This window comes from Phaeodactylum tricornutum, chromosome 21 (assembly GCF_000150955.2).
Source record: "Phaeodactylum tricornutum CCAP 1055/1 chromosome 21, whole genome shotgun sequence".
Lineage (NCBI taxonomy): Eukaryota > Bacillariophyta > Bacillariophyceae > Surirellales > Neidiaceae > Phaeodactylum > Phaeodactylum tricornutum.
Window position 1 is genome coordinate 595,015 of NC_011689.1, and position 27,720 is coordinate 622,734.

Here is a 27,720-nt window from a genome sequence, read left to right on the forward strand (position 1 = left end):
AGTCTGCGCACGGCATCGTACGCCACGCCCGAAAGTCTTCCGCCGGAGGATCTGCTGCTTCAGCGTTACCACAAACTCGTCCAGGAGAAAGATGTGCAAACCGATCCACATCAACTATACGCGCTGGAGGCTCTAGAGCGGCTGCGCAAGGATCTGTTGGAGACGGAACCATCGCATTCTTTGCCCAGTTTGACGAATTCCGAAACCAAACCAAGTCTTTTAGCTACCGGAGGCTTTCTGAGTAGTTGGTTGGGAGGGACCAACGCCACTCCTAGTACGAACAAACATATGCACAAGGCACAAAAGGCTATCCAGCAAGCCATGACGGGTATACCACATCCCCGCGGCGTCTACTTGCACGGTGGAGTCGGCTGTGGTAAGACCTTTCTCATGAATCTCTTTTACGATTCCATCGTTGAAGGACCCTGGGCCGAGCACAAGCAAAAAATTCATTTTCACAAATTCATGTTGCGCATTCATCAAGACATGCACGCGTCGCGCTACGATGCACTCGGTAAGGCCACACAGCAGGCGGACCTTATTTTACCCTCGGTTGTGGCCAAAACCTTGGAAAAAGGAAGGCTCTTGTGTTTGGACGAGTTTCAAGTGACAGACGTTGCCGACGCACTTATACTACAGCGGCTGTTTACCGGTCTATGGCAACACGGATGCGTTGTAGTGGCCACGTCCAATCGGCCGCCGGACGGATTGTACTGGAACGGCATTCAGCGAGATCGGTTTCTGCCATTTATTGATCTACTCAAACTTGAAAACGACGTCGTGACTATGGACGATTCGGGTACCGACTACCGACTGGTTCAAAAGGCTGAATCGGGAGCCACCACGCAAGTGAGCTTTGTAGGGAAAACAGGTAAAATGGAGCTGGACGGACTCTTTTACCAACTCACGGCTGGTTCGCCAGTAACACCTACTTCGCTTCAAACGCAAGGTCGCAAAGTAAAGATTCCGCAAGCGGCCTTGAAAAAGGGGATAGCACGATTTTCGTTTGAGGACTTGTGTCAAAAAGCTCTCGGAGCTGCAGACTATTTAATTATTGGCAAGCACTTTCACACAGTGTTTGTAGATCGGATTCCCGTTTTAACCCTGAACGAATTGAACTGGGTACGCCGGTTCATTACCTTTGTCGACAGCATGTACGAATCGGACGTCAAACTCATCCTACACGGCAAGACGATTCCATCGGAGATCTTTCAAAAGCCGTCACACGAGGACAATTCTCACGACGAAGTCTTTGCGTTTGATCGGACAGTCAGCCGGTTGGAAGAAATGGCGTCACGCAAATACCTAACGAAACGGTGGGCCGGATGCAAGCAGTCGGAAAGTATGGCCTCAATCTTGTCATCGAGCAAGGCCAAGGTGGATTTTGCGCCGAGCTAGAACGCCAGCAACTCTTATTATAATCAGTATGCTTCCTTTTCTAATTGGCAAAAATGGAGGTAGCGGTAGCCTTTGTGACCATCACTATCCGAAGCACTCTCGTTTTCTACCGCGCTGTCGGACCTGTTCGAGACGGGTCAAGGTTGCCTCGTGCTTTGTGCCAGCAGTTTCTGCATAGCTCGAAAGTAGCGTTTCTTCGTAAAAACCTTCCGGCAGCGACGGATGTGTGGACGTCAACGCTCGTTCCAGAACGTACAGGTCCACGGCTCTCTCTTCCGCAGACTCGGTATTCTTCGAGAGTCCAAAATCAATTAACACTAGACGAATACCTGTTCTTTCTGTGTGGCTTTTGTTGGGCAAGTCGGTTGTACAATTGTCGCTGTCACGACGTATCATCATGTTGGAGGTTGTCAAATCGCCGTGTACCATACCGAAAGAGTGCAATGTACCTATGATTGTTCCAATTTGCTTTGCGACGCTCAGCAGTGTTTTATATTTGCAGGCTTTGCGCGACGAATCCGTTTCTTCCGACAGCATGGATTCAATGAAATCCCGAACAGTGATCCCTTCAATCCATTCCAGGTACAAAACTGGTGCTTCCATTCTAATGACACTTGGTACATCGAGCTTCGCTTTGATTTGGCACTTTTCGAGAATGCGCGCTTCGGCTCGACATCGCTGTTTCGTTAACCGCTCATCCAAGACGGGGTGGCGGTAGGCTTTTGAGAAGCGTTCCTTGGCAACCACAATTTTTTCCGTAGAGGAAGAAGTTCCATCGACGGTATCCGAGGTTGTTGTCGAGGGATATCGATATCGAGGGATCTTCCAAACGCGGGCCTCGGCCCCTTGCGATATCAATGTCCAATCTTCTTGCGGAGTGAACGGCGACGCTTCGGACATACTGGATAATGCTTTGTTTTGGCAGAGAGGCAGCGGTCTGTAATCTTTTTTGCAATAAACTGATTATTACTCGAGCACTAGCAGTCTTCCGTGTGCCATGTCAAATCCTATTGATGAGTAACTGTAAGAATGTAAGAATGTGCAGAGCTGATGTTGTTGATTTGTCATCATGGCGTACGGCAGCATAGGGCTTTGCTTGGTTTCTTCCGGTTGTCGAAGAAACTTTGAGTTCACCGATTGAGGTTCGGGATGATCGAAAGCCGTAATCCGTCTGAACGTGAAATGCAAATCAAAAGTTACTGTTACTGAAATGGAAGTAAAATATTATATGGTAAGCTTTGAAAGTGAGTATTTACGATCCACATAACCATAGTCCGTCGTCGCGGTTAGATTCGTTCATAATTTCATGTTCATTAGGATTAGTCAGTCATACGAGAAAAGGTTATCTGTTACTTCGTTAAAACTTTTGGCGAAAAAATGGGGGCTCGCAACCAAAATTGCTTTTAGGGGGCGCGGGTAAAGTGACTACAACGATGCGGTAAATCGCCTTTTTTGTGGCCGTACGTTTGGCAAAGCCACCGCCAGTCTCGCATTGAGAATTTGCACACTGCCTGCCTGCAAGGTAGGTCGGCCACTACTTTCCCATGTCGTTTCTTGACGTAAAGGCCTTGAATTTCAAAATCACCTCCGCACGGACGCACGCCGATTTCGCTTTGGCCTTGCTTTACTAGGTACGAAAAGTTGAAAATGTTCTCCACAGATTGAGTAAAGCTGTTGGGATTGATCAAGAATTGGATACCGTCGATCTCGGACCCATGTAGTTTCGCTTTCGCGAGAGCATGGGAGTCGTTGATACTCTCTGCTTTGATCCTATTGGCATTGTACATTTCGGCACAGCGCTCCTTGAGTCGTCTTTTCATGGTGGAAAGCATCTCCTTGTGAGGGTGCTCACCTTGCCTTTTACTCAGGTGAGTCCTTTCTGATGTGGTTTCGACATTCACGACCAAGGTTTTGTCCTCGGGGACCACTGTACGGCTTCTAGCTTGGCGCGATTTTGCTATTTTGGGTGCGTCGATATCTCCGGATAAGAAACGAACGTTGCTGGGAACGGCATTGAAGCATATGGAGGCTTCTCTCCCCAGGAAACCCCAGTCGAAACACCGTCCCTTCTTAAAGGTTTGCTGAACGCATTTCCCCCAAAGAGAATTGACAAAGCGATCCTCATCAAATCGATTCCTCTTGAAGAGCGAATTACCTTTGTTGTTAGACGTTCTAAAGATTTGACAAACAAACGCAAGATACATTGGCAACTCACGTATCAACTTACCGCTTGCATTTTGGCGACAAAGTTGGCGGTCTTATCGGCAATTACGTACAGATTTTGAGCATCCAGAAACCCTTCTCTGGCACGAACGACGGCATGGTGAAAGTAATGATTGTTTCGATACTGCTTGTGCGACAGAAAGTGCAGAGTGGGTTCGTCAGGACTGCGACAATCACCTTCCACATCTGCGTACAAACGACGTTGCCGGACACGCAAGGCCAGGTATTTGTCCCGTGTCAACTTGTCGTGATGGAATTCGGGCGGAGGCAGGCCGTTGATGTTTTTCGGTGATTGCGCTGATTGTTGAAAATGGAAAAACGCTCGTGGCCGATTGTACGATTCGGTGATGGGAGCGTCCAGCTGACCACAAAACTTATCCAGGGATACGTTCAGATTCATGGTGTCTTGGCGCTCCGCATCATCAAGCTGCTCAATAGAGCAAGTCACCTTCTTCAACGGATGGCGTTCCGTCGTCGGATTTACCAGTGGATGTCCCTCTCTCACTTGGTACGTATCAGGGCGCGGGAGCGGGCCGTAACTGGTGTCGTCAAGATCGAGTGCGGACGTTTCGTGAGACACCAACTCAGCATGCCTGCCTCGAGACTGTGTGCTGCCTTTTTTCTGGCGGATGGTAACGGGTTGGCAATCTTCAGACTCATCCTTTTCGTCCAAGCAAGCGGAAGATTCGTGAAAGTGTAGACGTCTTCTTTTCTTACGGTTGCTTTCGTCCGTATTGCTATAAACCAGCGATGATGGGCTCGGGGTTCTGCTCCGTCGTCGATGCCGTTGACGCTTGTGGTAGCCTTCGTCTTCGTTGCGTGCTTCTTCCTGGAAATTCGGATCTCCATCTTCCTGCAGGGGCAAGCGACGAAGCTGCCGTCGAATTGCCGTTGGAGGCGATGGCGATACCAGCACTGTGTTGTTTAAACGAGGAGACGAGTCGGATACACAGCATGGTTCGAATCGTTGATGTTCCGTGAGACCGTGTCGAGCGTGATATCGCTGCGAAGCAGGCGACATTCGCCCGTTGGATTCGTCGTCGTTCATGTTTCGCGTGCGCGACTGCCAGACACTGTGCAAAAGGCGAACGACGAATCGGTGCGGGCCGATTGAAACTATCTCGAAGTAGCGCAGTGCCGAAACGTGCAAAACCTATCGCGGCTTTATCGACCAGGTAGGTCGGAGGGGAGAGGAAGAGTATACGTAAGTATATATACTGGCTTTGCTCTCTTCGTCGGTGTAAGGAGGTCCTTTCGGGTCAACAGAGGCACTGTCAGTCACGATGGAACGCATCCCAACGTGCCGTGCTCTACAGTTAGTACTACCATGGTATTTCCGAACTCCCTTGACCTGTGAAATCGAGGCGTTCGATTCGTGAACGAATTGAAAGTTGAATGTGCAAGTAATTTGATCCAATTTAAATATTTTGTACAGTACACGACTGACAGTGTCAAGACAGTAAACGCTTACAGAAAAATTTGATCAAATCCAAAACACCAAAATTTGGTTTGCTACTGTCCGATGCCTATGCCTGTAACGTGAACAATCCATTGCGACGATAAAAGGTAGGGAACCGAAACATCGTTCGACTTTACAATCAATCGAATACGCTGCAAGTTGTGAACGCCAGTCGACGAAATCAGAGCTTGCAGAGATACAGATACTCTTTCGCCTTTGGTGAGACAGTATTTGAACATCTGGAGACCAGTAAAATCAATATCCGTCGTTGCCAGCAGATTAAATTCGAAGTCAATGGTCCCATCCGTGGCCGTGTTTTCCATCATTATTTCAACCGGAATAGAGGCAGGACCGTTCGAAAAGTCGTTCAAAATGTGCGAAGGGTACTCAGCGGTAACTGTAATAGGACACAGTTTCGTAGTCAATGTTTGTCTTACAGCGAGCTGGCGAATGTTGTGTTGTCCACAGACAAGTCCATCTTCGCTTGTCCAAGAGCAAAGCAAATGGACCATCTGATCGCTTTTGTCCAAAGAGAAAAGGCGAGCGATTGACGCAGGGTGTTCCCTTTTGTCTTCCAACTTTTCAGCGAAGGACTCTGCCCCATAGTCTGACAGTGCCCCTGTGTTCGCCCGGCGAATTTGCGCAATCGAGCGTGGATGCAGGTCTTCGCGGTCCTGTACAACGGATGCGCGAGCAACATCCTTTTGGTGTGACCTCCAGGTCTCTTCAAATGCTTCGAAAGTTCTTTCCAGGCATAAAAAGTCAAGCGACGATGAGGAGGTAGTGGCATCAGTTAAGGTTGACCGTGAGTCTTGATCTGACCCAGCGCTTAATAAATATTCGCTCAAAAGGCAAGTCTTGCTGACCTGGCTTGAAGCCATAATCCGGTAGTGAAGTGAAATTCGTTCTTGCCAATCCAACACAGGTTCAGAGTTTTCATCGCCTTCTTTCGTCAACTGACCATGAATTGGTTCCAATCGATAGAGCGGACTGGCTAGGGTAAGCTTTTTCAAACGAATGGTGAGTTTGTCAGGACGGTCGCTGCGGTTGTTTGTCAGCTCGACTGATAATATACTTTCACCTGGAGTCAAATGGGAAGGGGCGACTTTCGCCGCCAGAGTAAGCGACGGATATACTGGAACCTCAAACATCTTTCGTAGCCATCGATGTTTCGTAGTCGTAGATCCGTCCTCGTCAGCAAGCATGTAACGGAACAATACGTAAAATTCTTGTCTTCCTGCACCTGACGTTCGAATGTCAATTGGCACTTCTATTATCTCCCCTGGTTGAATCTGCCCTTCGCAATTCAATTCATCTCCTCGAATCGGTAGTTCCATTAATGTGCCAGTCGGCCCGACACACAGCGACTTCAGCTCGTCTCCGGAATCTACTTGCCGCCTTGCCCCAAGATTTATGCTCACCCACGGCATATTCGTCTTCATAAAGACGCTAGATGCGGCGGCTGTTCCGACGTTAGAAAGTCGAAGATTCCATCGGCTGATCTGTCCTTGCAAAGCAGGAGCACCAGAAGATGACAAAGTGCTTATCAATTCCGCCCTCAAGCATGGCATGCCGCCTTCAATTCTAGCTTTGAGAAGCAGAGACTCGGCTCGAATTCGATTTACACGATTTTGTCGAGTGTTCTGAAGCAGAGGTCCCTTTAAAATGAAATGATGGAAAATCCACACCTCATCAAACAGCCGGCATCGTATACCAATAATTTCTAAACTCCCCCGTACCAGCGGGCAAATGCGTGCGGCAACTGTCAATTTCGCCCCAGCCTCAAGAGTCAGACTTGTTTTGGTAACCACAAAGAACGGCTCAACTTCCTCGGCCGATTTCCAGCGCTGTTTCTCAGTGCTTCGTCCATTTAAAGACATTCGGCAAAAATCTGCAACGTTATACTCTATCGCGGTTTTATTGAACGACCAGCGCTGTTTCTCGTTGGAGGAAACCAAAGGGGTAATTTTGATAGCATCCTCGCTGGTGCAAACACGATTTCCATCTTCATCAGTCATGCGAGCCACAAGTTGCAAATCGTTCAAGTCTATTGGAATGCCCAAAGGGTTTGTCATTTCAAACTCAACCGTGATGGGCTCTTTCAGAGCCCGGGTGGGGGATTCTTCCGTGTGTGAGTGGGATCGCTTCGACCGTTCCTTCATAGTCAGATTCGCCTTTTCCTTGTCTATTTGAGCAATCACCGCCCGAACATCAGCATCGTGAATCTTGGCCACCCTTTTGGAAACCATCTCGTCGCTTTCTTTGGATTTGGAAATATCTACGGCTCGTAATTCGGCCGTGGCGCTCAGCGCCAGTTCGGCCCATACTTCTTCCGAACCTCGGCGCACTTGCCCAAATATCGACAAAGGGTCGTCATGCATCTCTGATGCTTCTTCAGTAATGAGTTTGACGGTTGTATCGTCAACGAGAGGGAGATCAATATTAGGAAGTTCCAAAACACGAGAAGCACTCTTTGTGTAACGAACCACTTGCACAATTCGATCTAGACGGTTCTTGCGTACCGCGTCCAGCTCGGCGCCGGAAAATTTCGATGAGGCGGCCATCCGGTCCGCTCCCACCAAGGCCTTTTTAGTATGCTCACTGCATATTTCCAAAAGATGATTAATGTATTTTTGCTGTGATTTGACGGAGACTCGTCCTCCACCCGTAGAGCCGACTATCTTAGCGTACAACTGTAACGATAGTGCCATTCTTCCCATCGAAAACAGTTGCGCTGCCAACGCCGAACGTAAATGGCTATGCAACTCTTCCCACCTTCCGTCTCGGTAAATGTACAAAGCGGATACGAAACAACGGAAAGCATGATGATCTTGCTGCGCAGCTCGGAACATGTGTCCACTCATAAGCATGTGAAAAGCGTACTTGCGAAAAAGGCGAGCATGAAAGTAATGAGCCGACGACTGTTCAAGCAAAACGGCCGCACCAAGCGCAGTCTCCGATGACGAGGCTGACGCCAGCAAGTCAGCAACCTCCAAATGTCGTCCCGTACAGACATGCCGTGTCGCAGTCAGCACTAAGCACAACCGTGTCGCCAGCCGAGTCGATGGTGTCGCCATCGTAGGCCGTCCGGGCTTTTCACCCCAGGCCATTGATCGTTCTTCTTGTCCCGCCCGACTGTACCCCAACAAAGCATTTTCCGCATGTGAAAATATCTCCCTCGCCCGTGTGTATGGGTCCATATAGTATAGGCAAAGAGCCATCATTTCCTGTATACTAGCGTAATGGACATGTGCCTTGTCTTGTTTGAAATCGTCCTTGATCAGCCGGTACGTCGACAGCGCAGCCTCGTAGTCTTTCATGAGAAACAGCGTATCTGCCAAGAGTCGAGATTGACTTTCCACAGTGTCGTATCGGTATGCTACAGTAGACGCGACTTGCACACTTTTGGTCACCGCTGCTTCTTCGTCCGCCTTGCCACTCCGCCAAAAGCTCTTCAGTACGTTGCGTACACCTTTCTTGCGGTCGCTGACAATTCCATTAAGGGTAGCAATTCTTCGCTCCAATGCAGGTAACAAGCTACTCGTCAGGAGATTTGCGAGATAATATCTCAGGGCTACCCTATCTGAAAGTGACAGGCAATTGCCTCGTCGGCCTCGACCATTCCAAACATCTGACGTTTCTTCTCTCGCGAGTTGATCCGCTGTCTCCATCGGGATACTATTGACGCGAACCACGGACGCGCCCGGACCAAAAGCCTTTTGCAAGGAACTGCGTAACTCAGACTCGTCCCAGTTTTGCGGACCATCAACATTGTCGTGTAGTACGAGCACTTCCTGTCGAACACCTGCGGGGTCGTACCGTCCATCGTGATAACATGACGGCAGATAATGCGACGATTTTAGATTCTGGAGTGTTTCAATCGGATTGGTGACTTCTTGAGTAGAACAAACGTATAAAATAAGCGGAGGGCAAGCAATTAAATCATGCTCGAGACCGTTGGTTGCTTCATCCAGTGCCTGGCGGTACCGCCATAGCCAGGGAATAGTCAGAGGAGACGTCAAACCAAAAGCATCTTTCGTCGCCTGATCCATACTTCGTTGACGGGCTGCAGTGACATCCATAATATCTTTAACATCTTCGTCGTGGTCTTGCTGTAATAGATTATCAACCTTGTCTTCCAACAAATTCAACTCTTGCTCCAGATTGCCGTCTTCTGGCGAAAGCTGACAGGCGGCTTGGAGAGCAACCTGAGCATCTTGCAGAGAGAGCGTCACGTCGAGCGAAGATGCGTGTTGGAATCGAACTTGTAAGTCGTCCCAGTGCAGTGTCAAGGACCGCGTGACGGACCGAAAGGGTGCTAATGTTGGTGAAGCGCTCTGAGTCGAAGCGTTTGGTGTACTAGAACCACTTGTTACCGACTGAATAAGCCCATTCAACATGTCTTCCAAACGAAGTTCGTTTTTCCAAGCCACAATGTTGGCCGTTTCCGTGGTGATAACAACAATTGGAATGTGAGACTGCCTTAGAGCCAAGACGTGCAACGACTTGGACCGAAATGCTGTCGACGGTAATCTTTCTGGTTCTTTTGGAGTCCGACGGAAGTTGGTCTCGCTCGGATCCGAAGAAGCTTGCTTCACGTCCAGCAATATCGCGGCTTCGTGTGGCTTGGAGGAGACACGCGAAGGCGACTGCGTGTCCAGTGTTGGTTTGAGTGCGGGCTTTATCGGTTTGCTGTGCATGACTGGAGGTGGAGGCAAGGGCGCCATTGTTGGTTTGGCCGACTGTCGAGGAGGCGGTGGTGGTGGCGGCAGCGACAGTTGAGCAGAAGTCAGCGTCGCCGCCGAAGGAGCGTCGGCATTCGTTCCGGGACGCATTGTGGCGAGAGCGGGTGGTCGTGGGGGAGGAGGGGGTAGTGATGCAAGGGTTGGGGTGGTGAAAGAGGACGATGCAGCAATCGAAGGAATCCGGTCCTGGGGAAGCTCCTCTGGTTCCTCGCGATCGTACAAATCGTCAAAGTTGACATTTCCCGAAGGTGGAGCACTGGCTAATGTTGGTATTTCGGCCAGACTCTGATGTGGGGGAAACGGAACCCCACTCCGAGGCGGAGACTTTGGTTGAGATGTCTTGCTCTGCCGAGTCTCTGGCATTCGAAATGGCAAGGAATTCTTCGTCGTCTGCTGCTGTTGCGAACGACCCGACGACTGGTCTGTCTTGTTCGAGCTCATTCCTCGATCCGTCTCTCTATTCTGAATTAATCCTAAAGAGCGATACAGACGGAAAAAGACGAGACCTTTACCAGCGTTTGATCTCCAACAACCGAAACGGGATAACCTTGGAGTATGCCTATCTATTTTGCCTTTAGCTCTGCCGTTCCGAGTCGGTTCACCATTGCCGAGCGACCCACAAATATTTCGAGACATAGGCTGGCGCATGTACTAACTAACTACACCTGGGATATCGAAGATCCCAACAAAAGCTCGGCGACCCAAAAGAAATAGATTTGAATGATGCCTCACAGTCAATAATGATGCCCACGCGCCCCTTGCGGTTTTTTTCTACATCGCGCTCACCGTCAGTCAGCAGCCTTGAGCCCCATACGAGACGTTTCGAGCCTGCCATACACATCCCATACGGTTTACTGTCACAGAGTATATGATCATGATCTCTGTAACACTGAAAGCTCTATTTTGTTGACGTTTACAATTAATGATGACGTGAAATGCTGCTCCTCCCAGGAACTCTCTGCTTTTGTTTGCATATCTCTTCTCCTGGAGGCTTCCCATTCATTTCGGATTCTGGTTAGTTCCAGGACCCAGCTACTAACTAGTCCACAACGAGTAGCACCAAGCAGCTGACCAACCCAATGCCAAAGTACGGTTGAGGTGCTCTTAGGGCGGTACTAGTCTGGTCATCATCCTCGTCGTCGCCTGCAAACTGGTCCCTGTTCTCAGAGGGCGCAGCCACAGGAGTCGAAGACGTGGGCAATTCCTCATTCGTAACGGACTCTGTTTCGGGAAGGAAAAAGGCGCAACGCGCTCTAATAATCGCGTTGCCATTCAACACATCAACCAAGTACTCGCCCGGATCCTCTGTGTATACAGAGAGACTTGTCTCATCCTGCGTGACACAGGTGAAGTAAGACATGTATTGGGCAACGTATCCCGGGTGTGTTTCGGCAAACATTTCCTCGAGGCGCTGACGGATCCCAGCCAGCCATTCGCTACGAGCATCGGCATCGTTTGGTGATCCTACCACGGGGGATGCCGTTGTCGGCGACGGAGTCGGAAAGGCTGTCCAGGATCCCGAGGACGGACATTGAGACGGATCTTGCAGGACATTCCAAATCCGCTCCGTCACGTGATCGTAGGTGAAATCAAAGTCCTCTCCCAAGTCACGAATAGACGCCACATCCGAGAAAAGAATTCCAATATCGGCAAAATAGATTCCAATCAAGGGATCTTCAAGCACATGAAAGTCACCCCTCATAAGATATAGCTCGCTCGTGGCGTTGAGGATGGGGAACAGGACCTTACTGCGACCACTTCGGGAGCAGTTCGATCCGGCGCCCTCAAACGCCCAGTCTGCAGCAAGACGCGTACCGGAAGCTTGTTCCGATGGATCCAAGTAGCAAGCTTCCCACATGAACAAAGCAAGATCGATAAAGCTGTGCCACGGCATAAAGAGTGGATCAGTGGGGCTTGAGTATGTGGGCATGAAGCCACCCAACGTGTCGTGAACATCGTCGTGAATGGTTTCCTGGATCCGACGTGTGTATTGAACGTAGGACGGACTAGTAACCAGGATATCGAGAACGCTATCGTACGCTGTACTCGCAGGCAGAGTGACCCAGAATAAGTCATCGCGCACTATGCCAGTAGCGTTGTTGTCATCATGGAGATTGCGAATTGGACGACCGGTAATCAAATCTCCAGTAGCCTCAATGCCGGCATACAGACGGGTCGCTGCTGCCGCGACAGGACTACCACCAAGGTCTCCTACTATTCTGGAGCAGGTTCGATAGCTGGTGCACAAGCCTCTGGCTTGATCACTAGAATGCTCCATCACATTCCAATAAGGGATAGTGAGACAAGCAAACCGTGGTGCCAGCGACCGCAACATGTTTTCGAAAGCTAACAGAAAGGTTCGATGCCACAATGCGAAACCACATGTTTCGTGCGATTGTACTAACGCTACAGAGTCCGCATGGTAGCCCAAGAAAGCCTGGTATAATTCTCGATCTATTGCTTCTTCGATCGCCTCGATGTAGAGGTCCTGGTCGTCACGAGAGATCAAGTCCCAGTCACGTCGAATCCTTGTCTTTTCCCCGTTTTTACAAAATGCGTTGGCGCCCAATGGTCGCACGGTATCGTTGGTTTGTGCACTTTCCTTTCTTGTTGTTGCAGCCATTGTCCTACCAGTCGTCGAATGGCATTCAAGGAAGAGTACGAGAAGCATTGAGCACATGTTTCTCGAAATCATTACTTTGAACCAGTAAAAACAACCGGAGCCTCTTTCATGTCTTGAGCTTTTCATTTGCAATCGTTCTATTCCTGGGCTATGCCAACGGGAGGAGCGCTCTGCTAGCTTCAATTCGCAATCCTCCGCTGTCTGTGCTGTCGACGGAGAGATTCACTACTCTGATGCCCTCTTTTTCTCTGAAACTGACAATCAGCAAGATCATCCCACACGCGTCCAGGAAGAAGAACTTGGAACTTGCCAAAAGTATCGGGACGCGTGGAAAGTAATTGCTGTCGTTTGGATGAGAGAACAGCCCCGGTCCTGAGCACCACCCAAAATGACGAGACTGCGCATACTCAGAGATTGGATAGAAAGCCAATCCGAGTTAGTAGATGCGGTGATCCTCCAGAGTACATGCAATGTGCTTTTGCGAGCGCGTGCCTATGCAGAAAAGCACACGCCGGAGATGATTGCAGAAGCAGAAGTATCCGACACAACCCAAATCTGTCAAAAATTGAGGACACGGGACAACGGATCGACCGTCAGCAGATGGCGAGGGATCAAGGAAAGGCATAAGCACCTTGAAGTTCACCGTTGACGTCTCCTAAGCCATGGCTAGTCTCGTGTGGTCATGGGTTGTTCCCGTCAGATATCTTGTTGATGGATTCGTACTTTCTAGCTAATTGGGTTGTCTCTGAACGATTTTGCGGTTGACTTCACCTAACATTTAGTATTTATGTTATTCGTAACGTCAATTGATAAATCTTTGACTACGGTGAATATTTTCATTATAAGAGAAGAAGTATCAGCCATCGATCCTGACACATAACTAGATTTTAAAGAAAGAAACGGGCGACTAACTCGTTAATAGTTTTCCCAACTTTATCGTAGAAACACAATATGAGCTTACATAATTGTTGGTCCTGGATAGGATGGTGGGTTCTATAAACAATTACATTACTGAAAACATTGGAATCAGTATCCATCAAGCTTTGAAGCCGCATGTCAGCACGTGTCCACGTCCTGCGAAGCTGAGAATCCATAAAAAGATCTCAGAAATGTCATGTCCACTCGGTAGTTTTCGATTTTTTGTGTGGAGCTCCCTAATCACTTCGTCTCACAAAAAATTGAAGTGAACAAAATTCGAAAAAATGAAACTCCTCTTGTCGGCTTTTTCCTTTTTCCTCGCTCCGGCTCTCGGTAAGTACCTTAACAAGTGATGGTGATTCTTGAGCTTTCTTCATGCCCGTGAGTCTGCTAGAATTTGACCTGAATGGCTTAAAACACGCCCCGATCGTTTCGGCATTGTTGGATACGAAATCGCATCATCTCTAACACTTCATACCTTCGAAAACAGCCGTCACCGCAAATACCAAGGATCAATACCACCTTCGTGACGATGACCACATCGGGCCTGCCATGTGGGTCTTCGGAGATGAAGGCCTGAAAATTTACTCACCGGATGGCAAGAGTTTGCGCAAGTCCACCTCGGCTGAACGAGTCTGCCACGAAACGTCAGGATATCGAGGAAGCACCGAAGTAACCTTGAGCTGCTCTTTCTACGACGTTGTTTCTGATGGAAAGAAGTTCGTCTGGGCCGCTGTCTCTCGTGGATCCTCTAAAATCGATGTGTTTTCCATCGATACGGGCGACATCGTTGGTTCATTCGAGACTTGCAACACCCCTCGTGACCTCGAGTACCATCCTCTACGGGATGAGATGTGGGTCCGCTGCCTCGGAGTAACGGAAAACGAAGTTAGTTACATGGACGTCTTTTCTGTCCAGTCTCCTACTGTCGACTCCACCACACGAATCCTGATGTCTGACAACACTACTGACAACTCGTACGGTTACATGGCCATCGATAACACTATGGGTGATGTGGGCTATACCACAATGTGGGGAAGTCCCTTCTTGTACAAAATTGGGCTGAGCGAAAAAGTTGTTCTTGAAAAATTTGATATTGAACTCGCTCACGGAGGTTACGAACTCGCTTACTCACCCGTGAACCAACACATCTTCGTTCGTGCCCTTACTTGTTGCACATGCGGTTTTGAAGGAGCCGATCTTGGTGTTGATTGCGGTCGGTACGGAACGGAACTGGTGAATATAACCACAGGCCCCTCTGCGTAAGTTGCCGGACCTTCCAAGCACTGGCTAAACCATTTTGATATCGGCCAGACAAAGCCTGTAGAACGAACCTGATTGACTTTGTTTCATTTCTTTATTTCCTCAGTGGACAGAATAACGTTGATGGGCAATGCGGGCGCTGTGATGGGAGCGTGGCTGATACGCTTGGTGTGTACGAGTTTGACACTAATGCAGAGACTTTTGTTGGAAAGCACTTGATGGAAGACGGACTTGGTGGGGACCCGTTTGCCTCCCCCGATGGAAGTAAGTACCTTAGAGTATTTGGGCCACAGTGAGCCGTGTCTCTTCCTGAATTTTCCTTCCTCTGACACTCATATATCCGACAACAAAACAGAGTATATAGTCATGTTTGGCCGCAATGGAGGGCGATCAGTTCGCGTTTTGGAGGCTGGAAACCCCGGCAAAGTATCGGTAAGGACGAGGTCAAAGCGATCACGGGATACAGCGACGTGTACAATGGTGCAACAGTTATTGATAGATCACTGATTGATTTCTTACCCACGCGTCAATTTTCGCTTTGTGTCGTAGACCGTTGCCTTTGATATCAAACTGGATTTCAATACAACCAGTGTCGAGGACGATGCCGTCTTCAATGACTTTGCTTTTATTCAAGACGGTGAGCGCGAGATGATTGTCCTTGCTTCGGGAAACGAAAACAAGCTTGTGCTGATCGACCCCAAGTCTAGCAATCCTAGCACTAGCTACATCTCTTTCCGTGACGGTGACATTTCTTCCGACGGCACCCGGCGCCAAGTTGAGTGGGCGGTGGGTACCAACTATGTGTGGGTCGATGGGGCTGATGCGTCTGAAGTGTACATTATCGACGTTGGCACGAAACAGGTTGTCGAGACCCTAACCAATGTCAACAGTACCAAGATGGTTTTTGTTCAAAACTACGAGCGCACCCGTCTTCAGAACATGATCACCGGTGAATCTGGTTTTGGATCCGATTCTTCGTCGACGGAGCGCGCCTTTGGCGCCAACTACGAGGACGACAACGATATTGACGCAGTAGGAATCATCAGTCTAATCCTCGCTACTGTTGCTTTGGCCGTCGGCGTGGTGAACTTGGTGGTCATGAAGAACCGAAAGCCGCAGTCTCATGGCCAGCCTACATCTTCCATCAACACGTCCTCCAAGATGGATGAAGAAGTGTCGCTCGGCAGCAAGAACGTTGCGTAATGCGAGATCTGCTTGCTTTATCTTTGCGTATTAATGCATGTTGAAAGGTGTAAGCGTTTCTGGTAAGATAGCATCATTTCATGAATAAGAATAGCGGTTGCGGCAAGCAGACCGTTGCCAAATAGTAGAGGATTCGTAGATTGCTATACAACAAAGTCCATCCAGAGATTCCAAATTCAAAAATTCGTCCCTTCACTGTCAGAACGAAAATGAAAAGTTTGGCAGTTAGGTTGTTTGAGAACAGTGTGGAATGTTATGTTCAGTTACTTCCAGTTAGGTCGTTTTTATCGTCACGACAGGAATGAGGAGCGTGTACCCTACCCTATTCCGCGAATGCAAACTGGTCTACCAGAAAATTTCACCCACCCAAAATGGTACGGGTCTACCGCGACAATGAATTCGAATCCCAGTTTTGGGAAACGAACTGTGATGTGACACATGAAACAAAGTCTGGATCATTTTTTTTTGGCTTGTCCTTGCTTACAGGGAAATCTTGATTGGATATTGTGGTAGTTGGACAATCCACTATGGCGAACGGAGGTACGATTGCGGGCGACACCAAGTGGAAAATCTTGCTATTCGGTGCCATTCCCGACACACAAGTGTTGCTGGAGAAGCTCCACGAAATTCACGATGGACCCGCTGGCCCTTTCCATGTTGCCTTTGTTACAGGCTTTGTCGAGAATGTGCGAGTTTTGGAGAAGGCGAATGCGCCGATTCCAGTTTACTTGTATCCATTTGCTCAATATCGGAATGCTGGAATCGACTGCGACTGGCCATCGAACTCCGCGAGGCCATCGGATCCATTGTCGCTCTCATCGCAGTTATCTACTCCAGAGACCACACATGGGAAACCTCCCTGTGCGACTCGCCTTTACGATGCACTCCGTATTGCGAACAATTTTTTCATCCTTGGTGATTGTAGCCGTACGTCTTCTGCCTTATTGTACCGTCTACCGCTTTCCGCTGGAAGCGGCGCCGCCAGCTGCGGTAGTCCCATATGCGAAACAAGCCAAGGCTCACCACATTCCACATCACCTACTTCCCCAAAGACACCGCTCATTGTTTTGGTCTGCCCCGGAATTGTCTCAAATATCCCGCTAATTATGAATCAGCTGGCGTTGACCACCACCAATCACGGTTGTGATTTGTTTTTCAGTACACAGGCTGCCGTCGGGGTTCAGGATGTTTTGGACGAGGATCCTAAAGATATCACGCTCGACTACACAACCACAGTTTCCCGTCTCGTACAAGCTTATCAGCCACGCTACCATGTCATCGCGGCCAATAAGTATTGCTCCTCCCATTCTTTTTCGTACTCAATGGATGATGTCACCCAAAGACTGAGCGCCAGAAATTCCCGCGTTGGTCGTTTCTTAACCCTAGCACCTTGTCGTGACGGACCCTCACGAGGGTCGGACAAGTTTGTTCATGCGCTAAGTCTACAGCCATCTTTCACTATGACAAGTCTCGATTGGCAACGCGAGCGACCTGGTTTTGTTTTGGCGAATCCATTCCAGCACTTGGCCTTGGAAGCGTCAACTGAAGCAGAGGAGAGTGACAACTATGTCAGTGGCACGACTCCTCGTCGCTTGTTTCCTCCTACGTCTCCTCTGACGATTCGAGAATACGATGACGATCCCCGAACGGGCAGAAATGGTTTTCATAACGACGGCGCTCAACTGCAAAGCCAATCACAATTCTTTCGAGAATATCGTGTGTCCATAGATGAATCCAATCGAGTACACGTTAGTTCGCACACGTTCTACAGCAATCTTTCCTCTATTTCATTTTGGCAGCATCTCAGTCAAACACCAATCCGTTTCGCCACTGAACTGTTCATGCCGGTCGGCTATCCGTATTCTGTTAGAGAAGGATACCTTTCCTATCAGATTTACGATAGTATTCAGGGTCTATCGAGCTATTTGAGAGCCGTCCTTTGTTCTGCTCAAGTCTTACAGGCAGCCGGTGTCGGCGATGCAAACGCGACGGCTATCATGGCGGCCCTCACGTGGGCGTTAAAAGACGGACTCGGGATGATAGGTGGACTGATTTTTTCCTATGGAGTTGCTTCTCATTTGGATGCATACGTCAAAGAGTTTCGGCTCTTTGCCGACGTCATTAACGATGTCGGTATGCTACTCGACATGCTGGCTCCGTATGTTCCACGCGCCGACTTGATTTGGATATCGTCTGCTGCAACTCTCTGCAAAGTCATGTGTGGGATTGCCGCGGGTGCGACGAAAAGCAGTATTACCCAGCATTTCGCTTTGCAAGGTAATATGGCCGACCTTAACGCGAAAGAAGCAACCCAGGAGACGCTGGTTAATTTGATTGGTATGGTTTGTGGTGTCACGCTAGCCCGGTATTTGTCGCAATTGGAAGCGGGTAACGAGGAAGGCGACACTGACCGCATAGGTTACAGATCCTGGATTCCATGCATCTCCCACGATTCGATTCAATGGATGGTATTTACCATCCTTACCTTATTACACATTTGGTCCAACTGGAAGGGTGTCAGCTTATTACGCCTAGAAACATTAAATCGGGAACGAACCAAGGTTGTGCTTTGTGCGGCTGGGCTGTGGAGGGCACTCGTCCCAGATTGTGAAGCGTTGCGCAGTGAAAAGTACGCTGAATTGGGCTTGCTACGGCAAGAAATGCTGCTCGAGACACTTCAAAAATGTATTGAGAATATCCCAAGACCAAACGACATGCGCGAGTCGCTGGCATCGTCCACGTGGGATTTGCTGATGCCGACTCGTTTGGTTTTGCACGCGCGACTAAAAGACATGATTGCTATTGACTGGACTGCAACAAAAGATTTTGTCAACGAAAAGTACGTTGTTGTTTTAAGCGATCGAGGACGAGCTCTTGTCTGCCTACTGACGGGGGCAGCGCCGATGGATGAGTTGAAAGCTTTTATGCACGGTCTATTAATTCTCAAATGCCTAGACTCGATTGGAAGAAAATTAAATTTGGGTGACGTTGGTCAGCGAAGTGAGCTGGTCCGTCAAACTCAACAACAAATCAATATGCTGTTTAATCCAAGCTGGGCATCACAGTCAGCTCAAAGTGAGAACACCTCTGAGCCTCTCTCGTTTTCGAAGGAGCTGCGAGCCAAGGGGTGGGATGTGGATGGCCGATTATATTTGGGCTTTCCCCGTCGACGAAGCCAGTGGATGCCAGAAAAGGCCGATTGAATTCAGAAAACGTGCTTATTGTTAGATATCCAGCTTTTGTACAATTGATAAGGCCTGTATAGAACAAAAAAATTTAATTACTTGTATTGCATGCATTTGAGTTCACATCAGATACACGCAAGGTCGAGTAAAGTATTTGCCAAAGTTTCTTTGAAACAGAGAACAACACCGACCTCAGCTCAACGTCAACTATTGCTCACCCATACACGTAGGAAGATCCAGATGCAAAGATTCGGCACAGAGCGTTTTGTTGACGTTGCGACCTAAGCACTCTGGGCCAATAGCTGGCAGCAAGAATTTGAGTTCTGCACATTTGAAAGCTTGAGGATCAACTTGCTGTACGTTGATCAATACCGCCAGGGGACAATGGTCCGAATCATCGTCAATGGCTTGTGAATTATTCACAGTTTTGTATTGAGTGATTCCCCCAAACCAGTTTGTCTCTTCTGGAGAAGCGACGCTAAAGTTAGTGCCAATTTGTCGATTCATTTCCAATAGGGTGGCCACCATGGCTTGTTCAGTCGCCATGTTTAGGTTGTTTTGCTGCCAGTTGTACTCCATAGCTTGTAGTATTGCCCGTCGATTCTGTATAGAAAAGCTAGTTGCCGAACCCCCACGACCATCCAATTTGTTCCACGGTATGGCAACGTAATCTAGATGGTCAAAGTCGTGGACGTAGTGTTGCGCATTAGAACATAATACACCATGTCCCTGGAAGGTGAGAACGCGATCGGCTGCCGCCTGCTGCCACACCCAAGGATCATTCCAAACGGCGGCGGCTTCCACGTAATGCAAACGTGGTGGAAGGCTTTTGAGTTCTACTCGAGGATGCTCTCTAATCATTCTCTTGACGCCCCGATGATATTCCAGCACTAGGGACTCGAACCATTCGATGTCATTCACCAGAATCTGTACGACCCAATCGTGCGGTATCCGAGTCAAGATATTACTGATGTAAACGTCGTACGGTACGGCTGTCCAATCTTCCCTTTGGAAGAATAGTCCAATGGCGGCGCCGCTCCATACTTGTCCGTAAGGGGACCTTTCGCCGGGACAGTGGACGGCAAAGGAGCTGGAGTCCCGTGTGGTCGAAGACAAATTACTGTTGGATCCGATCCTGGCAAAAAGTACCCATTGTGCGACGATCACAGCAATAAGAAGACGTGTGGTCCAGACCTTTGTTGTCTGTATGGAGTACACGGTGGCCATCATGGGTGGGATGAAAATCTTGCTCTTTTATCTGTAGTAGTGCGTCGAAATCATGGTGTGACGACAGATTGACTCGGCTGTGAACATCAAAACAAAATGACCATCGTTTCCCCAGAGGAATATCAACTGGCACTTTGGGAATCAGCCAACACGAGTAATATCTAACTGCCTACCTGCCTAGCTGCCTACATACTTTTTATAAACATCCGGGTTGTAGTCTTTCTAATTCTAAACAAATCGAATCGGGTACTGGACTGACCGAGCAAAACCTCAAAAAAAATGTGGACGAATTTCTTTGTTTATTATTCATGCCAGCCGTGGATCGCAATACTCTCTACGATTCCGCTTTACAGTAATTGTAAATTCGGTGTTTACCCCAAATAAAGCGGTGATTGGGGAGTGTAGCTCGTGCATTTGCTACGTACTTTGATGTAAACGGCGAAGGAAGATGTAGCTAGACAAGTGAGTCTTTCAAATTAGCACTTACAGTAAGTAGGAGGTTTGAGTTGATCATCGTTTCTTTCATTTTTATTGACTGTGAGAAAGGGACGCTTACAGTCCGCCAACATACTCATGCCGTGGTAAGCCAACAGCTACTCCCAGACCAACTCGCTCTTCACGTGACCAAGATAATTAACGAGGCGGATTTTCCATTTGCCATCCGGATCAACGTCCATCACATTAACGCAAGTACTTCCCTGGTTGCCCACCAGCTGGTCGTGCCGACCGAGCAATGAAGTCAGCAATATTTTGTTGAAGTGACTGTGACCGAGAATACACAAATGATCACAGGCAGGGAAATCTCTCAGTAACTGCTCCAGTCCTTTCATGGCACGATTCTCCACGTCGGCCACACTCTCACCGTAGCCTGGCCACGGAATGTCCTTGTTGCTACGTATGATACTTTCAAAGGAGAACAAAAACGCCAAACAGAAATTCTTGTCCGCAAGCCGACCAGTTTGCGAGCTGACACGTAACTCCAATAGAAAAACCCTACAGCAAGCATATCGGGGTTCATTATCCTTTTCATCTTGGGTTTATGCTTATAAGTCTTTGTTTTACGTCTTTTTATCGTATCTACAATCCTTTGGTCCCACAGACACGTTTTAGCCCGTTATCGTTGCAGTTTTCTACCAACAAAGGTTGACCAGTGATCCGATTGTGATTGACGGTGATGTCTTGGACGGCGAAGGCACAGAATGACATAGTGTACGACATCTTGTGGTATGTTAGAATAATTCAACTATCTAATTAAAAATATTCGAGACACTGCATCAAGAACTGTGAGCATCATTCACCCAACTTAAAAGCCAACAAAACAATGAACTGACGCAAAGCGATGTCCCAAATTCCAGAATAATATTTGTTCGCCTCATTCACAATCAAGCATAAATTCAACAGAACCATTGTCAGGTACCGCGACCCTTAAAAATAGACAGTTGTGTCTTCAGAGACATTTCGCGTACGCAACGCCCCTCTTCTGAAGGCCCAGCAGCAGTGAGCTACTGGATAGATAAGTTGAGAGCAGGATTGGAAAACAATGCTGGATTGCTATTACCAATGTCTACCACATGCGCTTCCGATGCCAATCGCAATGACAGTCCTATTGACAGCAATGAATATAGGCCTTGTAAAGTAATGCAAAATTTGCAGCCAATTTGTGGGAGAATGTTGGCCAACAAAAATGACGGTCGCATATTGCAAAAAATAAGCCGTCTTGTGATACGAAAAACTCCGAACCTTTACTCTATCCATTCCGAAGGAATCCATTCCACGCGGTACAGCGTCCCGTCCTTTTGTGTAATTTCGGCACCTATCCGATCGTAAAACTGCATGCCCCGCTCATTGCGTTCGTCAACTTTCCAAGCCATATGTGTACACGAAAAGGACTGCGCCACATCCACCAATGCTTCCATGAGCGCTTGTCCGGCCCCCCTGGAGCGCTTGGTTTGATCGACGTAAATATCATCCATCCACAGCATAGGTGGACCAAAACCGGAATACTTGAGATTATAGGAGCAAAATCCTGTCACTTCTCCTTCAGCTGGCTCAACAAAGAGAACGTTGCCGTTTGGTAAATCGGGAAGGATAGAAGCCAACGTTTGGCCGATTTTAGGCTTCAATTTGGATGGTGGATTCCCACTTAGTGACAAGTCAAAAGCTCCTTTTCGCTCAAACCAACCGTACACTTCCAAAACATCGTTGTCTTGTGCTTTCCGGACTTGCCAATCTACCGAGGGAGGAACCGCTACAACGGAAGACGCCAACGCTGTCTTGGAAGGCGACAGCAGCGTCATCGGTGTGGAAAAGTGAGTGGAGATAGGATGTATAGCGATAAATGATGCGCCGAGAACGGGTGCTGAGAGCAAGAGAGTTAAAGTCATCAGGTAGGTCTTCATTTTCGAATTATGAACAACTAGCTTTCCCTTTGTCTATTTCTTTTGTATCGTCGAGAAGGTAAAAAGTTGTGTTTGGGGAATAGCCGGGCAGATGGGGGTGTTTCGGTTTGGGAAAGAGAAATCGATGGACTTTGTCGCAGTCGTACGCAGCCTTCGATTATTCCAATCGACGTGTTCTGAGAAAGACCCCACACCACGTTGCAAAGCTTATTAAATAAAATGACGTCAAGGTGTCTCCCTGCCAGAAGGCGAATTCTGCAATATTGTGGAGAGCTATGAACGTAAATTCGGAAACGGGCGAGGACAAGGCGGGCATACAATGACGCAACTGCTGTACGTCACTTGTGTTTAGAAATTGGAAAAAGGGATTTATCGAAGCGGTACTCACAAACGGTATGGACATTCGTTGACCCTGAAATTATATATTTCATGGCAAACCGACGTTGTCACGTGCACGAAGAACCTTCGAACCATGGGCCAAACAAAAATATTGGATTCTGAAGGCCACAACTTTCTCGTCCCTTCCTTTACAGCAGTCGCTGTACGACGTATCATCACAGCCTACCTCATCGGAGTTGGTGGACATTTTTTTTTGTCCGTCGCTCAAAGATGGATTCGCTTGTCAATATTCCAATATTATTGGTTAACGAAACACGAACAAGTGCGAATCCAAAAGTCTCAGTAGTTTGCAACGACTTTTCTAGCTTTGACTTATATACGTCTATTGCTTACACTTGCATCCATTACCTGCGAGAGGATATTGCCCATTACTGTACCCACAGGACATGTACAATAAAGTAGAGCGTGCACCCGCTTCATCCAAGTCGCCCCCCTTATGATATGAAACGTTATGGTTTGTGTCGAAACTAAGTCAATGCCCCACTTGAGGCCGTACATCTCTCCCCACAATTTGTACTGCCGTTTCCAGAAGCCTCTCTGCGGATTCCTTGAAGCCAAATCGTATGGATCGAAACTGTGAAATCGTTGTCGATTGAAACCATCAACTGTGTCCGTGTGATGAATACCCAATTCTCTCAAGCAATATCCTAGCCAGCGATCTTCGGCAGGGTCTTCTCTGTCGGCCTCACACGTTGGCAGTGCTTCTTTGACGAAACGGTCCAAAGCCAGTCGGTTCAAAATGTGACCCCCTCCTCCACAAACAAATGCGAAACCAGCCCCCGCAACAATTCTCTGACCCAAGTATAATGGTATTTTGTCTCGACCATGTTTTGCCTCTACCGTAAACTCCAAGTAATTTCTCAAATTTTCCACAATCACGTACGTGTCGTCTCCTGCCACATGCACATAATCGTACTCCGCAATATAGTGTTCGTGCACGTACGCCAATATAGAACGCGTCTTTTGCCACATATTGCCGTAAGCTTCGGGTCCAACGTGGGGCAAATCTACAGCCCCAAGCTCCGGAATAGTTCGGTTGGAGGCGGCCAAAAAGCCGTCACAGCGCCAACCCCAGGTATCACCAATCGCCGCAACTCGATCGTGATGAGCATCATACGTGTAGACGACACAAAGAATTTTGGGTGCTACTGTTTCTGTGTGGTGGCTTACTGAGATGGAGGACGAGTTGGTGACGATGACTGGAGACTCGTTGGTGACGATGACTGGAGACTCGTTGGTGACGATGACTGCAGATTCGTTGGCGACAATGACTGCAGACTCGTTGGCGTACCTCGGCTCGGGCGCATTGACGACAACACGCTGCATCAGTTTCCAGCCCAATTCTTGCTCCGGTCCGCTTCCGGGTGGCTTTTGGCATATTTCTTCTTGTTCAGATTCCGTCATGGGTATGAAACTGGTGACATTGTTGTGCAGTGTATGGTTTGAGGGTAGAAGCGCCAGGACTCGACTCCTCACCTGGGTTGCGTCGGCGATGTACCCCCAGGAACCATCTTCGTCGCGAGCATCTGCGTATGGAAGATCAGTGACGGAGCGATTGCCCCTAACGGTTGAGCTGGTAGCGATAGGTGTAAGTCGCTGAGATTCTAGTGACGTTTGCAAAGACTGAAAAGGCGATTCTGCTGTTTTGCTGTGTCTCGAATGATTTTGTCCGGTCGCTGTGCCATACTGAAGTCCACTGCGTGTGATGTTTTCGATCTTCACCGACTGCTTAATCACAACGTGTTCAGTACCGTCCATTATAGGAAACTGGGAGATCACCAGATCCTGCACTTGTGAATTAATATATTGCTTCCATTGATTGGAGAAAGACGCATTAGTGCAAAAGGTGTAGAGCAACGAGGAACCCAATAAGAAACCAAGATAAAAAGACACTGGTTGTCGACGTCCAAAGCTTCGTGTCTTCCCTGCACTTTGCATGCCTTTCATTTGATGCGAAAAGGACGGCAGCGGCAGTCTTCGCTTGAAACAATCTCACAAACAACGCTAGCTAGATTATTAGGGACTCTCGTTCTCAAATTCTCTCACAGCCAGTAACGTTCTTTCAAGACGTTCCCGAGCTCGAGACTCATGTGGCACGCGCTCTTTCATTGCGAACTCGATGGTTTTTCCGTCTACATTTACATACGTAAATTTTATATCCAATAGGCAGTCGTTTAATTTTATTCCCATTTACATTTGGACCCCACAGTAAAAATTTAATCCTCTGTAAGTACAGCGAAAAATATACATCGGTCTCAGCGTCGATTGTTGCCCCAATTATACATTTACATTTAATTGTTTTTAGACTTTTTGATCTCCTTTTGATGCAAACGAACGAAAAAATCATTTACAGTACATTATATACTTCATGGTCTTTTTCATATTATTGTTTCCAGTTGGGAGTCTTACAGTTAGCATACCCACAGGGTTTCAATCTCCTTGGCGGACAAACGTGTTACAATCAAGACAGCCGAAGTCAGCGTAGCCTATAGATCATGTCAATTTATTAATGTAAGCCAAGTGAGTGCGGGCGACGCCTTTCGTTGAAAAATGTGGCATTTGATGGAAAGGAAATATCAAGTCAAAAGTCTTGAACGGAATGCCAAAATTTAGTTGTTGATCGCGCTGCGACGACGAGCATGTCGTTTTCACGGCAATGATATACCATCAAACCTTTCGGCTCTCACTGTTTCGCGAGAAAGCCAGAGGATTGAACTCCTCGTAAGGAGAACTCAAAACACGGTAAGCCCGGCCAAGAAGCATTGGTGGATTCGACAAATTCCGGCACGGCATGGAGCCCTCTTGAGAATCCATGTTCTTGATTTTTACGTTTTAAAAGAGCTGCGGATCAGGAAATATTCGCCAGCTTCGTAGGTCTGGGAAGGAGATCACCCATTGCCGTACCCGTCGGACAGGCATGGTAGAGCATAGCATGCATGCGCTTCATCCAAATCGGCGACTTTATGAGATGAAAAGTTACAGTTTGTGGTGACACCAAGCCAATGCCCCATTTGTACCCATGTTCGCGGGCCCAAAACTTGTATAACCGTTTCCAGAAGCCTTTCTGTGGATTCTTTGTCGCCAAAAAGTATGGATCCACACCGTGAAATCTTTGCCGATGAAATGCATCCGCCGTATCTTCCGTAGTAATTTCCAAGGTTTTGAAGCAATATCCAAGCGAACGGTCTTCGGCTGCTTCCTGCTGATTAGCCAGACATGCTGACAGAGCCTCTTTAATGAAACGCTGCAAGGCCAAGCGATTTAAAATATACCCCGGCCCGCCGCCAACAAATGTATAACCACCTCCAGAAAAAACACGCTGACCCAAATACAATGGTACTTTGCCACGACCGTGTTTTGCCTCTACCGTAAACTCCAAGTAATTTCTCAAATTTTCCACAATCACGTACGTGTCGTCTCCTGCCACATGCACATAGTCGTACTCCGCAATGTAGTGTTCGTGCACGTACGCCAATATAGAACGCGTCTTTTGCCACATATTGCCGTAAGCTTCGGGTCCAACGTGGGGCAAATCTACAGCCCCAAGCTCCGGAACAGTTCGGTTGGAGGCGGCCAAAAAGCCGTCACAGCGCCAACCCCAGGTATCACCAATCGCCGCAACTCGATCGTGATGAGCATCATACGTGTAGACGACACAAAGAATTTTGGGTGCTGCTGTTTCTGTGTGGTGGCTTACTGAGATGGAGGACGAGTTGGTGACGATGACTGCTTGGAGACTCTTTGGTGACGATGACTGCAGATTGTGGCGACAATGACTGCAGACTCGTTGGCGTACCTCGGCTCGGGCGCATTGACGACAACACGCTGCATCAGTTTCCAGCCCAATTCTTGCTCCGGTCCGCTTCCGGGTGGCTTTTGGCATATTTCTTCTTGTTCAGATTCCGTCATGGGTATGAAACTGGTGACATTGTTGTGCAGTGTATGGTTTGAGGGTAGAAGCGCCAGGACTCGACTCCTCACCTGGGTTGCGTCGGCGATGTACCCCCAGGAACCATCTTCGTCGCGAGCATCTGCGTATGGAAGATCAGTGACGGAGCGATTGCCCCTAACAGTTGAGCTGGTAGCGATAGGTGTAAGTCGCTGAGATTCTAGTGACGTTTGCAAAGACTGAAAAGGCGATTCTGCTGTTTTGCTGTGTCTCGAATGATTTTGTCCGGTCGCTGTGCCATACTGAAGTCCACTGCGTGTGATGTTATGTATCTGAGCCGATTGTAATTGTTTCGCTGCGGTAGAATTGACTGTGGCAAGCTGCATGGAGAATTCCTGTGAATCAGCGTTATGCTGCCATGTGAAAGAAAATGAAGAATTGATGTGCAAGCTATACGTGACCAACCCACCCAGAAGGGGGACAAGGAATGATGGCGCTCGATGGCGCCGTCTGCGACTTGCAATTGCCCCAGCTTTCATCTGCGTCATAAAATAGAGAACAGAGACATACTCTTCGTTGAGACAACATCACAATCGAAGCCACAACCACTCCAAGAACCGAGAGGGGGCAAAGGCAATTTCAAGACTTCGACGCCTTACCGTTGATGCAGATAAAACAATGTCAACGTTCGAAAATCTCTTGGGCTTTTCCAAAGACGTTGTATGCGATGCCCTCGTATATAGCCGACATTACCGCGAAGACAACAGTGATGCAATCCACAAGTACTCG

General features: G+C 48.2%; 10 protein-coding genes across 10 annotated transcripts; 3 read left to right on the top strand and 7 right to left on the bottom strand.

Annotated features, from left to right (window-relative positions):
• Positions 1–57: 57 nt before the first annotated feature.
• On the top strand, positions 58–1,308 carry PHATRDRAFT_2542 (predicted protein; the record flags this gene model as incomplete). Its single annotated transcript, XM_002183867.1, has 1 exon — positions 58–1,308. A coding segment is annotated over one exon (1,251 nt), but the record flags the coding sequence as incomplete, so codon positions are not given.
• Positions 1,309–1,482: 174 nt separating this feature from the next.
• PHATRDRAFT_15848 (predicted protein) lies at positions 1,483–2,151 on the bottom strand (the record flags this gene model as incomplete). Its single annotated transcript, XM_002183991.1, has 2 exons — positions 1,483–1,736; positions 1,785–2,151. Coding segments are annotated over 2 exons (621 nt in total), but the record flags the coding sequence as incomplete, so codon positions are not given.
• A 2,982-nt stretch (positions 2,152–5,133) lies between these two features.
• Positions 5,134–10,473, bottom strand: PHATRDRAFT_49332 (predicted protein; the record flags this gene model as incomplete). The annotated part of the gene is made up of 1 exon (XM_002183992.1): positions 5,134–10,473. The coding sequence occupies one exon, from the start codon at positions 10,471–10,473 to the stop codon at positions 5,134–5,136; it is 5,340 nt and encodes a 1,779-aa protein (XP_002184028.1).
• Positions 10,474–10,864: 391 nt separating this feature from the next.
• Positions 10,865–12,505, bottom strand: TYR1 (tyrosinase; the record flags this gene model as incomplete). The annotated part of the gene is made up of 1 exon (XM_002183993.1): positions 10,865–12,505. One exon carries the CDS (start codon positions 12,503–12,505, stop codon positions 10,865–10,867), a length of 1,641 nt encoding a protein of 546 aa, XP_002184029.1.
• Positions 12,506–13,415: 910 nt separating this feature from the next.
• Positions 13,416–15,984, top strand: ISIP1 (iron starvation induced protein). The gene is made up of 5 exons (XM_002183868.1): positions 13,416–13,699; positions 13,857–14,628; positions 14,736–14,893; positions 14,985–15,061; positions 15,179–15,984. Exons 1-5 carry the CDS (start codon positions 13,651–13,653, stop codon positions 15,830–15,832), a joined length of 1,710 nt encoding a protein of 569 aa, XP_002183904.1. The 5' UTR covers positions 13,416–13,650; the 3' UTR covers positions 15,833–15,984.
• Positions 15,985–16,290: 306 nt separating this feature from the next.
• On the top strand, positions 16,291–19,115 carry PHATRDRAFT_49335 (predicted protein). Its single transcript, XM_002183869.1, has one exon. It carries the CDS (start codon positions 16,360–16,362, stop codon positions 19,033–19,035), a length of 2,676 nt encoding a protein of 891 aa, XP_002183905.1. The 5' UTR covers positions 16,291–16,359; the 3' UTR covers positions 19,036–19,115.
• Positions 19,116–19,224: 109 nt separating this feature from the next.
• Positions 19,225–20,247, bottom strand: PHATRDRAFT_40020 (predicted protein; the record flags this gene model as incomplete). Its single annotated transcript, XM_002183994.1, has 1 exon — positions 19,225–20,247. One exon carries the CDS (start codon positions 20,245–20,247, stop codon positions 19,225–19,227), a length of 1,023 nt encoding a protein of 340 aa, XP_002184030.1.
• A 1,660-nt stretch (positions 20,248–21,907) lies between these two features.
• PHATRDRAFT_49336 (predicted protein) lies at positions 21,908–22,696 on the bottom strand. The gene has a single exon (XM_002183995.1). It carries the CDS (start codon positions 22,641–22,643, stop codon positions 21,987–21,989), a length of 657 nt encoding a protein of 218 aa, XP_002184031.1. The 5' UTR covers positions 22,644–22,696; the 3' UTR covers positions 21,908–21,986.
• Positions 22,697–23,354: 658 nt separating this feature from the next.
• PHATRDRAFT_40022 (predicted protein) lies at positions 23,355–24,800 on the bottom strand (the record flags this gene model as incomplete). The annotated part of the gene is made up of 1 exon (XM_002183996.1): positions 23,355–24,800. The coding sequence occupies one exon, from the start codon at positions 24,798–24,800 to the stop codon at positions 23,355–23,357; it is 1,446 nt and encodes a 481-aa protein (XP_002184032.1).
• Positions 24,801–25,890: 1,090 nt separating this feature from the next.
• PHATRDRAFT_40023 (predicted protein) lies at positions 25,891–27,479 on the bottom strand (the record flags this gene model as incomplete). The annotated part of the gene is made up of 2 exons (XM_002183997.1): positions 25,891–26,818; positions 26,839–27,479. 2 exons carry the CDS (start codon positions 27,477–27,479, stop codon positions 25,891–25,893), a joined length of 1,569 nt encoding a protein of 522 aa, XP_002184033.1.
• Between the last annotated feature and the right edge of the window lie 241 nt (positions 27,480–27,720).